Raw genomic sequence first — 15,793 nt, forward strand, 5'->3', positions numbered from 1 at the left:
AGTCAAGGTCGAATGATTTTTTGGGATGGTATTTTTCTTGCTTTATCTGGTATCTTTCATACACACACTTGTTCAGTTCTTTATCGTACACCTAAAGAACGAAAACAGTTTCTGAGATTTGTGTCCCATCATAATGTTATGAATTCTCTACACATGTTTGTATGACTTCTTAGAAAAAATATTCTTTTGTTTACATGTGTAGAAACAATGTGCAAGTGTGTATGTTCGTGTATGGCTGTGTCTGTAATGTAAATGTGTTGATGTTCATACCATGAACCAAACTGAGCATTGTTTACCTCACGTGAATTGCCTTTAATTTGGACAATAAATATTATTATTATTATTATTGTTATTATTATTATTATTATTATTATTATTATTATTATTATTATTATTATTATTATTATTATTATTATTATTATTATTATATTCCTGTCTTTAAATATTTGTTTAAAAATTCAATTATCAGGTCATTTTGCCTGGAGAAGAAAGACAGGAGCGTGGTTCATTCAATGTCTGTGCAAGCTATTTGACAGCAACGTGCTGGAGCATGTGTCGCTTATTCGAGGTCTTTCCTATGTGTGTGGTAAGGTGGCCAGGGAGTACCAGTCTGAAAACCCTAACAATCCCAAGATGCACCACAAGAAGGAAGTACCTGTGGTGGAGTCCATGCTCATCAAAGACGTCTTCATGAGGAAAAAGGCAGCAATGGTGAACCCTCATGCAAGGAAGTGATTTGTATCATGTACATTTATATAGTTTGGTTCAATTTAATTTATTATTTGTGTGTGTTGAGTGGGTATAGTAAAAGTATGCATGGTTGAAGGGGGGATTTTATGTCTCAGATTAAACACAGGGTACATATTTTCTACTCTCTATTTTAGACACCTTATTGTCTTTCTCTCCTCCCAAGTGCTTAAAAACCCCCAAGAGTGTTACAGAGTGTCTTGTTCACCCTCTCCTTATCAACGATAGGAATATTGTCGCATCCGCTGCGATTCAATGAACATTTTTCTTATTCAGATCTGTTTTGTGCATCACAAAATTTGAAGAAACACCTTTATTATAAGCCATACAAACTTAATACTTACTTACTTTTTTTTTTTTTTTTTTTTTTTTTGGTGAAGCTTGGTTTGCAGAGTTGCCAACTGTACGCCAAAAAAGCATATTTGTATGCTTTTTTCATCTTTGTATGATTTTATGCTTTTTCTCTCAGATTGTACATTTTTTATGAGAGTCAAATCTTACCATTTTAAAGTAAAAATTGTTTTAATTCTGTTTGTCATAAGGTTTTTGTGGGCATTCCCCATGCTTCCTACACTATATATCTTTAAGCTATTAACTGTTGTTTTACAGATTCAAGTGGTTTGTTTGCATTGCTTCATAATTTTATCTTTATATTTTCTTGACGTTTCTGAAGTTTTTCCCTTACACAAACTTATTACAAGAAATATTTACCTACGATGTTACCTAATGACAGGGAGTGAGATGACTGAAGGATTCCACTTTAAAATTGTACACTTTTCTCCAAATCTTACTCTTTTTAACAAGGAACCTCACACTTTTTCTTGTGTTGAGGTTGGCAGCCCTGTAAATGTATGTTTAACATGTGCTTATAGCACAAAAAATCAAGTTTTGTGTCTGGTAGGTTTTGCATTTCGGGAAAGATCTTAGAAATGGTTGGTCAGAGAGAGGTAAGCAGTGAAAAACAAGTCATTGTGTTTGTTTCTCATCAGATTCTCTCATATCATTTATGGCAGTCTCAATGCTAATCGAAAATCAACACCTAATTTTACACACATTATCGGAGAGACTCGAAACAAAAAAACCCAACAACTTTAAAATTTAAAATACAATCAAGAAATCAGCCCATCATTAAAAACTTATGTACGCAATCAGAGTTTGAGTCATTGCTGGTCTCTTTTGTGTTTTTTCAACCCTCTCCTTGATGAGATCAGAGTTGGCAGTGTGTGGACACTAGTTTTAATCCTCTCATACTGTCCTTGACCAGGACAACTCAGTTTTCTCTAGACTTTGGTCAACATTAATAGACTTTGGTCAGCATTAATCTATCCGATGGTCCTGTGGTTTTTATTTCATCTTCTTTTTTCTTGGTACAGAGATGGATTTAGATATGAAATTGTCACAAGCACTGTTAGTCTCTAAAACTAGAGAAGAAAAAAAATTAGGTTGAGAGTAAGAGAATCCAGTCTTATCCTTTTGGATTAGATAAACCAGTAATGTAAATGTTTTCTGAGTGTGCCATTTTCTGTACTTAAAAGAATAATTGATTCCGAAACAGTGATTATAGATTGTGAGTTTTATCATATTTGTCTCAATACCATGAACTTTGTTTTAATTTTTTGTTCTTGTGGACATTCAATTAAATTTTTTGTTTAATCTTTGGACGGTTTTTAAAATAGTTATAAAACATTATTCGTAGCTATGTATCATACTTTAGTATGATATCCAATCTACCGCCTCAATTTGATGTTTTGTTGAAATAGGCAGGCCGTTGAAAATTATATAGTCTAAATTATTTATTACATTTTCATAATCTTTGGATGTGTGGGAAAGAGGGGTGGAGGAGTGGATGATGTCAGATGATTTATAATCAGACCTTTTGCAAAATTGATTCTTATTTCTGCCTAAATACAACTCATAACAACAACCGAGGAAATATTTCTATCCGATATCCAGTATTTATGTATATATGATATGAATGTGAAAATTGGACATAGCTCCTATATTGATCAACTATTCGTTGAATACAAAATCACTTCATAGAAGACCTACTAGATTCTCTGTGTTTTATTGTTTTATTCACAACAGCTGCATTAAGCATCGCCATCTGATTTGTACATTTGTCATTATTGGTTTAATATTTAATCGTCTTTGTCCAGGCACATACTTAAACCAGTATAATTGGCCTTGTCCAATTTCAAATCAACCTAAGTTCAGTTTTTTTTTAATCTACAATTTTCACTTGGAAATGCAGTGACAGCAATTCGACTCGGTCTTCATTGAAACAAATCATGTCCATGTTACTGCCCTCTTGGTGAAAGTGATAAAATCTAGTTATTACCAGAACTGGCCGAGTTGGAAGGGCATTGCACTATGACCAGGAAAGTCCCAGGTTTCGAGTCCCACTTCAGGCACTTTTTGTTTGTTTTTTGTTGTTTTTTACTTGGGCAAGATTATTAACCCCAATTTGCTCCCTTTAGACAAAATAGGTGATTCCTGTTGACATCAGACATCCTGCTTGATGGATTATCTGTATCCCTTCATGGAATTCCAAGGCGATGGTATCTAATGAAGCCGTGGCAGAAGGGCGTAATTTTTATTTATTTTTTTAAATTTTATTACTTTTATTTATTATTTTATTAAATATTAGAAAGAAATCAAGTCTCATTGTTAAAGCGTTAATCTCCCATATTATTACATTGCCTTATGGCTTTTGTTACTAATAATAGTATTATGAAATCGGATGATATTAAAAAGTAATAGTTTTATTTTGTTTTGTTTTTTTATGTTATTGTACTGTATTGAATCTTATAGCACACAAATATCTAAACCCATGTTCATATCATGGTATCTCTTTCTGTACATCAATAGGGTAGGTAGCCGTAAACCGTTCAACTTGGGGAAAAACCCAATTATGCAATTTAGAAAATCTAAAGAACTTCAGACAATATATCAGTCCAAAGGACAGGATGGGTTTCAGTCACATGTCAGAATAAAGCATTGTCATTGGATAGTTTTACCCAACATTTATAGACACGATGCGCCATTGGTTGAAGAGTGACCTTGGCTAGGGTGGAGTCATTTGACCTCCCATGGTGGACAGGAGGTCACTTAGTTGTCTTAATTGTCAATGCTGGTCTATCAAGAGCTAAGGAAAAAGCCTGTCGACTAATTGTCCCTACTATATGTTATGTTTTGTTGTATCTTTACATTTAAAAAAAACAACTGTACGGACTACATGCTTTTCAGAAATTTTGTTTAGGATCGCTCATTTACTTTTAGAAATATATTGATAATCTATAATTCCCTATTTGGCGTTTTGAAACGTTAGAAGGTCTACTATTGCAAAATCGTTTTTTTTTAAATAGACATGAAAAAAAAAACATCCCAAAACTACAAGATAGTTTATGCATGTATATGTAGTACATATAAGGTTTTTATGTAGTACGTATAGGGTATAGTCTTTTTGCTACCAAAGAATCAATAGTCTTACCATGCATTGGGTTCCTCAAGAAGAAGAAAAAAGATTCAATGTGTTTGAATGATTTGTTATTTTAAGTAAATTTTTAACTTTTTTTTTTTTCTTCGCTTTTTTGATGTCTATAATCATAAATTTAATATTCACTTAATTTCTAAAGTCGCATATTGAAAATCTTTATTTGTGTGTTTGTGTGTGCGTCTAATCTGATTGATCCATTCATCCAGTATTTTTTGTACTTTCAATAGCTTGTGTATTACATTTTTAATCACCAAATTTGTCTCAGAAAACGTTTTTCTTTGTTTTTTAATTTGTATAATGCAATACAGTAGATGTTTGATTCAATGAATTTGAATGCGACGAGGCTATGGATTTTGTAAGAAAAACAAAAATCCTCAAATTTAATAGTTAACCCATCAACGAAAGTCATTGACAGATATTGAGGATATAATACAAAACAGATGGTCAGTCCCCCTGATTTAATTGTATTTGAGGTTCACTGTATCTATTGTTGAGCTAGGCCTATTGAATTTTTCTTATCTTTTTTTTTTAATTAATAATTATTTTTTTAAAATTTGTTTTGTTTCATTTTTGAAAAAATTATTTTTTGATTACGTATTATTAACTCACTCAATCCTAGAGATTTTTGCTACTTTTCAAAATTGGAAAAAAATGTATTAAAAATGAGCATGTGCATAGATAGTTTTATTCAACTACCATTAAACATGTAAAAATGAAAAAATAATAAATTAGCATGGGGTAAAAGTAACCTCGGATATACTACGGATATAATAGGTGTTAGGGTTGAGTGAGTTAAACAGAAAGAGAGAGTGCGAGTGTGTTTTCAGGTGCCTTCTTTATTTTGTATAAATTGTTTCACTACCCATTGTTTTAGGTTAGTAACAGTTGTTTGATAAGAAAACCATTGTATTGTGCAATAAATTAAACTATTTTTTTCATGTGTATTTAAATCATTTGATGATTTGCATGAAATAATAATCAAAATGGATGTCTTTGAAGCTTGGAAAATAAATCTTTTCCTAAGTCACGAATTCGTTGATGACTTGTCCTGGCATTATATGCACGGAATGGGAGTTATATTCCATTTGGTCTTTCATTGTGCACATTTCAATGAGAAATTATTGAATATTGAATACATGTGGGCAGAGTATTCTGGATATGATGGTGTGCTAAAGAAATGATGCTATTATTATTATTATTATTATTATTATTATTATTATTATTATTATTATTATTATTATTATTGTTATTATTATTATTATTATTATTATTATTATTATTATTATTATTATTATTATTATTATTATTATTAATAATGTTATTATTATCATCATCATCATCATCATCGTTGCAGCACTCCATGATTGATATGAGAAATGAGTATTGTTATAAAATTATTTATTTTGAAACTGTGTCATACAGAAAATACATCATACCACCCATATCTTCTAATATCTCAATTGTTATGCTTTAATGTTATCTTGTATAACGAACTGTACATTGTTTATTTTATGCCATATGTGTGTCACATAACACTTAAAAAATAAACACAGCAGTAGATTGTACCAAATGTCACCAATGGACATGAATATGTTTCAAAGGTCATTGATGTAGAAAAGGTGTTTGAGAATATAGATACCATAATGCATGCATACTTACGTCATCATGTTGAGTCATTTCACTGAAATCATATTTTATTGAGCGTTCACTATCATATCATCGATTTGCACGCACTTTTATCCATTGCAGTTAACAACAAATTTGTGCGTAATGTGAAACATATATTCAACTCTAGATCTATACATTTTTCTCGTTATCGTTTTTCCTTTTTATTGTTTTTAGGGTGATATCCAAATGACCTCTGTCCCCTATTTTAACTTTTTAAACAAATCCCCTTTGTCTTATTTTTTATTGGGTGCTTTTACGTGCAGATATACAATCGTTGGATTTTTCTATCAGTTTTAAAAATTATTTTTTTTATCACTGGCACTGAAAAGACATTGAAGTTTCACAAGTGCTGGACTGAAAAATCCCTGAAAACAAACAAATATAAACTTTAATCAAGTGCTGTATGCAATCCAGCCCCAATGATGACTGTCAAAAGGTGGAAACGGTCATTGTTTTGTTTTGTTTTGTTGATGTTTTGTGCCTGACAGACGTATCCTTTATTTACAAAATAATAATGTTAGATTCATGTCATAATAGCCTTTTATTATCATCATTCCCAGGCATTATTTGTGGTATATACTGTATATTTGTATTGTTACCTGTATAGATATTGATGCTGCTCATGGTTTATGTTATCGTATATTTGTATTGATACATTATGAATATTCATATTTGTACTCATGGTGATATATCTCCCATAGCGGGCAGGGAGGTACATACTGTGTCTTCTATCCCCTTATATCTGTTTTCCAACATGCTTTCTGTCTTTGTCTCGGAATGAGATTACTTGGTTTTGTCCTGGCTCTGGCCGGAGTCCTAGCTGGGAGGGAAACAGTCAAATGCATAATTATTGTTTTGGGAGATGATAATTTTTTCCTTGTAAATCACCTCTCTGTTATGTATTATTATTTTTATTTTGAATGTATAATGTAAGCATTGGAGTGTGTTCCTCTTTGTTGGACTTTGTGCTTGTGTCTGGATGAGACTTGTAGGTGATTTCAAACTAAGTACATTGGTGGTATGCTCTTGGAATCTACATCTGATCCCTATTTGTTCTCAGTTCCCCTTTGTCTTACTTTTTCTTGGGTGCTTTAATTGTAATTCTAGAACTTTTTACTATCCCATTTTCTTCCTTTTCACTGGCGCTGATATAACCTAAATGTGTTGCAAGCGCCGTAAAACCCTTAAAAACAAACAAACAACAATGGTGATATATTACTGTATATTTGTGTTATAACATATAAATATTCATGCTCACTCGTGATGATATATTACTATTTGTATTGCTCCATTTATAAATATTCATCATATATAACTATTCATTTGTAGCTATTTTAAAATTCATAAAGGCAACATCCATTTGTTATCTTGCTTTATGTCATCTGTTAACGATCTCAAAATGGTCATCTTTGTCTCTCCAAGTTGTTACTTTTAAAAAATTCCCTAAGAGAATAAACACTCATTACATTATTAAAATCAGGGTCATGTTTATGTGCCATTATGGTACATGTAGGGGTGTATATCAATCTCAGACTTTCCAGCTTCTCTCTTTTAGTTTAGCAGCAGGGAGGTACATTCTGTCCCCCCATACCCGTTTTCCAATTGTTTCCTGTCATTGTCTTGGAATGAGATTACTTAGTTTTGTCCTGATCCTTGCCGGAGTTCCTTGGCTGGGAGGGAAACAGTCGAATGTATAGTTATAGTTTTGGAAGATATATTTTTTCCTTGTAAATCATCTCTCTGTTATGCATTGTATTATGTTTAGTTTACATATTATATTATATGATTGGTAAACATTTGAGTGTGTTCCTCTTATTTGTGACCTGTGCTTGTGTCTGGATGAGACTTTTAGGTGATCTCAAGCTGAGTACTTTGATAGTGTGCTCTTGGAATCTACATCTGTTTCCTATTTGAACCAATTCCCCTTTGCCTTACCTTTTCTTTTGCGCTTTGATTGTAATTCTAGAACTTTTTACTATCCCATTTTCTTCCTTTTTACTAGACTTTGTAAAGACACATACCGTATTTTAAAATTTTGCCAGAAAACTCGTCTTCAAATATCGATAGATTTAAATGACCCTTATCTTGGAGACAAAAAAAAACTCTCAAACCTGGGACATTGCGAAAGTTTTTGCCAAAATGAGGATCATTTAAATCGATCAATATTTGAAGGACAAGTTTTCATGGTTAATTCATGTTTGTTACGTAAGTACATATTTATTATGAGGTCAGTGGAACTTTACGCGAGCATCGACATTCACGAGTCAACCATGTATGGAAGTTCACTGGTTAATATGGTTCCAGTCTTGCTACAATGATTTATTGGAGTTGGATCTACTTCTGATCTTTGTTGAATTGTTCCCTTTGTCTAACTTTTTTTTTCCACAGGTGCTTTTTATCCTGATCTCAATCTTTTTACTATTTTTCTATTATTTTTATTTTTACTAGCATTGTATTGACATAGTAATGTCGTTAGCACTGTAAAACCTCTAAAAATAAACAAAATCACATGTTGATTCTGATTGCACTATGTTGAACTCTGTACTAAGATTTTCACACATAAAGCGAAAATGTGTTTTTCTTTTCCTTTTATTCATGTATTTTAGTTTTGAAAATCAATTAATTTTAATTATTTAATAATGTCATTGTTTTTATTTTATTTCTTTCAAAGTGTTTAGTATCATTGACATTTTTTTAATTTAACGGATGGCGCAAATAGAACTACTTATTTTGCTGTGGTCAACATCAATGCTTCATCTAAATAAAATATATTGTACTGATTGGTGCGAATGTAAAATTGAAAGGCATAAAATAAACATTCTAATTAATTAATGAAAATATGCTGAATAGTTCATGCACATTCATTTTTTTCAGCTACAAAAAAACAATTCTTTTTCTTGTTTCAGCTTATCCCACATTCTTCAGGGGTGCAATAATGAATGTTACGTTTCCATACATCATCCTCCTACAGGCCCAGTTCTTTTATATCATTCCAAACTGTCGGGAAGTGTATGTAAATGTAACCAAGAGTCAGTTAGAAGCAGAATGTATATACCGGAGGATTACGGGAAGTAAAAGAGGATAGATTATGCTCTTTGATTGGCGACCATGATTTATTTAGAACTTAAGATGCCATGACTCTGAGAAAATCAATTACACAAGTTTGGTACCCATTGAGATTGGAACCAGTTTTTTTTTTTTTTTTTTTTGTTTTTTCACATGTTTTGTTCCCTTTTATGACGGTGTAATAGTAATGGTGATGATGAGGGGATCATATTATGATGATATATTATCTAAATCTAATGTTGGTGAGGGGACACAATGATTGTGAAGTTGTTTTTGTTTTGAGTCAATCAAATCAACGCGTAGCCTTCATTAACTTATTGATGGAACGAAATTGACGCCACTCAGCTCTTTGTTATTGTTTTTAGCCGGCCATTTATATGAGTATTACTTACAAAATTCAATCAATCTCAATCAGACTATAACACATGGTTTTGTATCTCAATCAGACTATAACACACGTTTTTGTGTGTTGGTACAATATATCCGGCTGGCGGATGTTGTGAGCACTTTACCTTGACGCACACCATCGATATAATCTGACACTAGGACTGCGATTATGTTTAAACGATGAATGATAAAGTGACAGAGATGAAATATATGAAACGTCATCGCATTAATTCAATCAATCCTAATTCGAATCTGAAGTGCCCACCCACGTCAAATAAAACAAAATTCCCTTTATTCATGGAAAATTTGTATCTAGGGTCTATACCAAGGGAAGGCTGGAATAACCCAGGTATCAGCCGCAGTGCAGCGCCGCAAGTCGAGCTAGGCGAGGTGACTTGCTCAAGGCCACACAGCGCAGCCCGGTTGATCGAATTCGGTCCCTTTTGGTAAAAGCAAAGACCGTACCCTGAGCCATGCTGCCCAAAAATGGAATAATCTATTCGTTATCAAGTATCTCCTCTTTTTTCGAATAATTATTAATACATAATAATTAATATATAATAATATTATATATTATATAATAAACATTATAATAAAATAATATAATAATAATAATAATAATATTAAATAATAATAATAATAATAATAATAATATATAATAATAATATATAATATTATAATAATAATAAAATATAATAATAATAATAAATAATATAATAATAATAATAATAATAATATTAATAATAATAATAATAATAATAATTTAAAAAAATAAATGATAATAATAGTAAATAATAATAATAATAATAATAATAATAATAAAATATATTAATAAGAAACATAAGCTTTAATAATAATAATAAAATGATATAATAAAATAATAATAATAATAAACATATTAAAGAGAAGTAGAAGTATAATGAAATAATAACAATAGTAATATAATAATAAAAAATAATAATAATAATAATAATATAATAATAAATATATTATAAGAAGAAGCAGTAGAAGCATTTAATAATAATAATAATAAAAATAACAATAATAATAATAATAAATATATTAAGAAGAAGTAGAAGGATATAATGATAATAATAAAAATAATAATGATCATAATAATAATAATAATAATAATATAATAGATATAAAGGAGGTAGGGGGGGAAGAGAGAAGAAAAAGAAGAGGAGGAATGGTATTAGTAGTTGTAGTAGTAGTAGCAAACTCAGACTGATAAATCATCGCATTCTTCAGAAATAAGTTTGAGAGAAAAGTGCCAGAAAGATAATAAATAGAAAGGAAGAGTTTGGAACCTACAAGTTCTGTTCATAACCACCACTTTGTCTCATTTTCAAGGTAAATTACTCGTTACGAAATGGTAAAAATGGGTAAGTAACCACTCGGATGTCATAATGTTATTTCTAAATGTCGGGGAATAATCCAGGAAATTCAATACCAACATTTGTTGTGGATAGGTTGTATCCCCTGATTGCACATGAATTTGGATGGCTTATTTGCATGGGAAATAACTCGTTTCAAAGTGGTAAAAAAGGGGCAAGTAACCTATCAGAGAGGCGAATATTTTTCCAAAATGATGGGAGATAATCCAGGAAATACAAACATATTACTTGAATGAAACACGGATGGATTGTATCCCTTTAATTTTAAAACTAGACTTTCTAAAAATGAAGGGATGCAACTCATCCATAAATAATAATTGTCATGTTTTCTGTTGTAATTACTGAATTACCTCTCTTCTTTAATATTCAATCCAGATAGGTTATGCGCCCCTAGTTTAGCACCCTGAAAAGGATTATTTCCCTTGAAAAACCCAAACCGGTCGGCGACAACCAGTTTTGTAAATATCAAGGGATGCAATCTATACGTGATTTACGATTTTCATGTATTTACTGTATTGCCTCCCCTGTTCTTTCTCAGATTATGAGAGTTATTTCCCTGGATAGTTTTCAACAGGAAGCAACTCATTTTATTTGATATTTTGTCTTACTTACTGGCTTACCTCTCTTGATAATGTTATTGCTGTGTTGTTTTGTTGGTGTTTTACAGGTTTTACGGATCTCGAGATATAATTGGCTGATTGTTGGAGCATCACCAGTCAAAAAGAGTTGATGGGTGTACGATAAGTGATGTCGTTTTTTACTCTAACATAGGATATCTGGTTCAATGGTGATGATTGTAATGAAGGGAGATATATTTTAATGTAGTAAATCTTCGTGGTCTGGTTTATAATTAGTTATGTATTTAGTTTGATTTTGATTATTGTACTATTTTTGTTATTTTGTTTTTTTCTCCGTTTATATAACTAATGTAAAATAAAGCAACCAACAAAGTAAGAACAAAAAAATAAACAATAAAAAATGATTATACTAATGTATTATACATAAATCAAGGGGTGTAGGGAGGGAAAAATGTCCAGTTTTTTAAAACAAAACTATCATAGGTACTGGTTCAAAGAAAAGATAATATTGTATTCGAGAATCATAAATTTTATATGACAATGCTACAATTAATTTGTCGGGGAGTATAGATTGATGTGTTTTGTTTTGTTTTTGTTTTTCCCTTCACCATTTATTAATACAGTAAAAGGAAAAAACAAACTGATCAAACAAAGGAGTAACAGGAATACAATAGATCCATTAATCCAATAGAAAATGATTATAGATATATAATCATACACAAAAACAAGGGGTTAGTGGCTGATATACAAATGAACTATAATAATACAAAGGAGGATGTTTCACAAGGTACTCCTCTCAAAAAAAAACTATTTTGCTGTTTTCGCAAGTCACCGGAACCCATCCATTACAGTTAATGACCCATGTTCTAAAACAGCATATAAGGGGATAGAAGAACGTAAGTTGCGTATTGGATATTTGTCATTGTTTTTTGCCATGCCACCCATGTTTATGAGAAATTCTCACAAAACTGTATTAACCAGACTATACACTATTTTATATACGTTCACTGTAGTTTTGTGTGTTGGTCCTTTATATTTTTGGATGGCAATGTTGTGAGATTTTAAGCCAAGCGCACATCATCTATATCGTAAAGTCAATTTAGACATTTATGCTATGCGCATAGCCACCTACCCCAAGAATAAACATTCGTCAGCCGGATATAACGTACTCCCACATAAAACTTTGTGTAACCTTGAACGTTTATAGTTTGATAGAATTTAGCAGTGAGAACTACTCATTAGAATGGCTGGCTAAAAACAATAACAAAGAGCTGAGTGATGTCAAATTCGTTCCTTCTATAAAATTATGAGATGCGAGCTTTTGAGTTTATTGCAATGCAAGAAAATGTACAATTTATTCCCCACCATACACGAAAATATCAAGATATTATAAACATTTTGAAGAAAATTAAAAACTTGAGCTTTTATATCGCACAATATCCTCGAAATGTGCTCAATATCGATCTATTTAAATAATTTTCATCCTGGCAAAAACTCTCAAACCTGTGACCTCGCGTGGTCTTTTTGTTTTTGTTTTTAAGGGTTTTACGGCGCTTGCAACACATTTAGGTTATATCAGTGCCAGTAAAAAGGAAGAAAATGGGATAGTAAAAAGTTCTAGAATTACAATTAGAGCACCCAAGAAAAAGTAAGACAAAGGGAACTGAGAACAAATAGGGATCAGATGTAGATTCCAAGAGCATACCACCAATGTACTTAGTTTGAAATCACCTACAAGTCTCATCCAGACACAAGCACAAAATCCCACAAAGAGGAACACACTCAAATGCTTACATTATACATTCAAAATAAAAACAATAATACATAACAGAGAGATGATTTACAAGGAAAAAAATATCATCTCCCAAAACAATAAATATGCATTTGACTGTTTCCCTCCCAGCTAGGACTCCGGCCAAGGCCAGGACAAAACCAAGTAATCTCATTCCAAGACAAAGACAGAATGCAAGTTGGAAAACAGATATAGGGGGATAGAAGATATAGTATGTACCTCCCTGCCCACTATGGGAGGTAGGAACCCCACCCAGGCGTGGTCTTTAATAAAGTACCAGTTTTTGAGAGTTTATGCCAAGAAGAGGGTCATTTAAATCGACCGATATTTGAAGGACGAGTTGTCTGGCCAAATCTTTAAATCCATGTTATTCCAGAAGTCCACCTGGCATGCTGAAGGCATAGTGGATGAAGAATTTGAAAATTTATAAGCATTTGTTTCCTGGTTGTTATTTTATTTCTTCTTCCGTATGAATTGAATTCTCATCCAAAACCTTCGGCGTTCCATGTCGCTGCACCCCCCTCCCTCCCCACCCCCACCCCACCCCACCACTTCCCTCACTATTTAAAGTTATAACTAAAACAACATGAGTTTGAGCTAAAATTCCATGAGATTTCCTGAAGGCAACACAATACAACATAATTTAGAGACAACTGTTTGCATATATAAAAGAAAAACAATGATTTTATGACACGTAGATATTCATATCGTGCAATGATATAGAATGTGAACAAAGCGTCGTAAGTAAATTATAGGTTAAACCCGAATTATAAAATCACCATATAGTTCAATATCCACTAAACGTGCTCAAAGCGCTTTACAAGGGGCCCCAAGCCCACAGCAACACTTAACATTTTAGTACGAAACATGACGTCTGTTAGGTGATATTACGAATTTTTTTCCGACAGAAACAACGTTGTTAACGGTCAGGTACTCCTTTTACACTTGGGAACGATGAGAGACTACCAGTACAGAGGCTTTTCCAAGGACTCAACAATGCGCCACCGAGAGCAGGACTAGAACTCCAGGACCTTCCAGGCCGAAGACGAGTGTCATACCACAAGACCACGTAGCTGCACAGTTTTTATATAAAATGTTCCCAACCCCGTCTAAAAGCGGTATTACGTTGGAATGAACTGGGTGTTGGAAATGGTATTCATAATTCATAGCCACGAATATGAACCTTGGTATTCATGTCTATTCTTTTTTGGTGGAGAATAAATACATTACCATTTCTTACATTGCAAAAATAACAAAAATAATAATGATGATTATAATAATAATAACAATAATAATAATAATAAAATAATAATAATAATAATTATTATTATTATTATTATTATTATTATTATTATTATTATTATTATTATTATTATTATTTTATTATTATTATTATTATCATTATTATTATCATAATCATTATATTTTAATTCCAGTATCCGAGTCATTCCAACATAATACCGTTTGGAGACGGTGGGTCACATACAACATACAAGCAAATTCGTTTACATTACAAAATTATGCAAATTAAAAATATAAATTTAAAAATTAATCGAAGGATTTCCAAGACCACGAATTGTGCGATACCAAAACAGACCTATCTACATCAAAATGGGAAAATTCGTAGTTTTCATGGGTAAATAACACAGTAGACATTACTGTTTAAAAATTACCAATTTCTGTTTAAATACATTTAATCAATGCTGTAAACTCCTTTATAAACCAGCTCTGGCAACAAAACTTTGTTTCAATAAGTATATTGAATTAAAGATCTATATATAATTGTCAACTCAACTAGGACCCGAAAATTCGTATATCTACGAAATTTTCGTAGCAGTAGGTAGATAGGTCTGTATATATAAAATAGTTGTATAAATCTATACAGATATAACATGACCAAGCATGTGTTTGTTTGTTTTGTTTTTTGTTTTTTGTTGTTTTTTTTTTTTTTTGGGGGGGGGGGGTGGGTTCCGTTTGTATTTTCGTTTCGTTTTGTTTTGTTTTTGTTTTTTTTTTTTCATTTTATTTAAAAACAAGAGTTTCATCAACGGTAAACCGATTAAAGATGCAAACATTTATATAGAAATAGAAATTTTAAATCTAAGTGTAAAATCAATTGAAAGATGGAGTCAGCTTCAATCTCCCGCCAACAGTTATATTATTATAGTGTAAGAATGTATGTAGTGAGATAAAACAAATAATAAATGGGCGCATTAAAATTATTTAAAACAAAAGGTAAACAACAGTGGTAGTCAATACAATTTTGAGCTTGTGTAAAATAAAAATAATAATAAATATATTATATTGCTTTAAAGAAGAAGGGTTGCAAACGTATAGATATTTATTTTAAAATATACAATTCGAGGGTGAAAACAAAAATTGGTGGCACAGAAAAATAAGGATACAATGTGAAATATTTTATACACTTTTCTACATTTTAAAAAGTTATTCTTTTAAAAAAATATTTATTAGCATCCAAGGATAGCAAGCAATATCAGTTGTCCGTATAAGGCTTTGAAAACCGGGATGAATTCAAGCTCCATGGGCTTTATGGCTCTAAAAGACCACTTTAGATAATAAATGTAGAGGTTGGACCGAAAAATTGTCTTTTATATTTATTTACTTACTTATTTATATTTGATTTGCTTTTATTGTGTGTGTG

At 31.5% G+C, this 15,793-nt stretch overlaps 1 protein-coding gene across 8 annotated transcripts in view; it reads left to right on the forward strand.

Moving 5' to 3' along the window:
* The window catches only part of LOC144972352 (caspase-7-like), a 51,237-nt gene extending 42,486 nt beyond the window's left edge, over nucleotides 1-8,751 (forward strand). For all 8 annotated transcript variants that reach the window (XM_078913453.1, XM_078913456.1, XM_078913454.1 and 5 more), the window contains one exon: nucleotides 470-8,751. In XM_078913453.1, the coding sequence (XP_078769579.1) occupies nucleotides 470-735 (266 nt within the window). In that variant the 3' untranslated portion in view covers nucleotides 736-8,751. The remainder of the gene's footprint in view (nucleotides 1-469) is intronic.
* Nucleotides 8,752-15,793: the final 7,042 nt, after the last annotated feature.

The sequence above is a fragment of the Berghia stephanieae genome, chromosome 5, assembly GCF_034508935.2.
Source record: "Berghia stephanieae isolate SIO BIC M18660-M18661 chromosome 5, UCSD_Bste_1.3, whole genome shotgun sequence".
Taxonomy (NCBI): domain Eukaryota; kingdom Metazoa; phylum Mollusca; class Gastropoda; order Nudibranchia; family Aeolidiidae; genus Berghia; species Berghia stephanieae.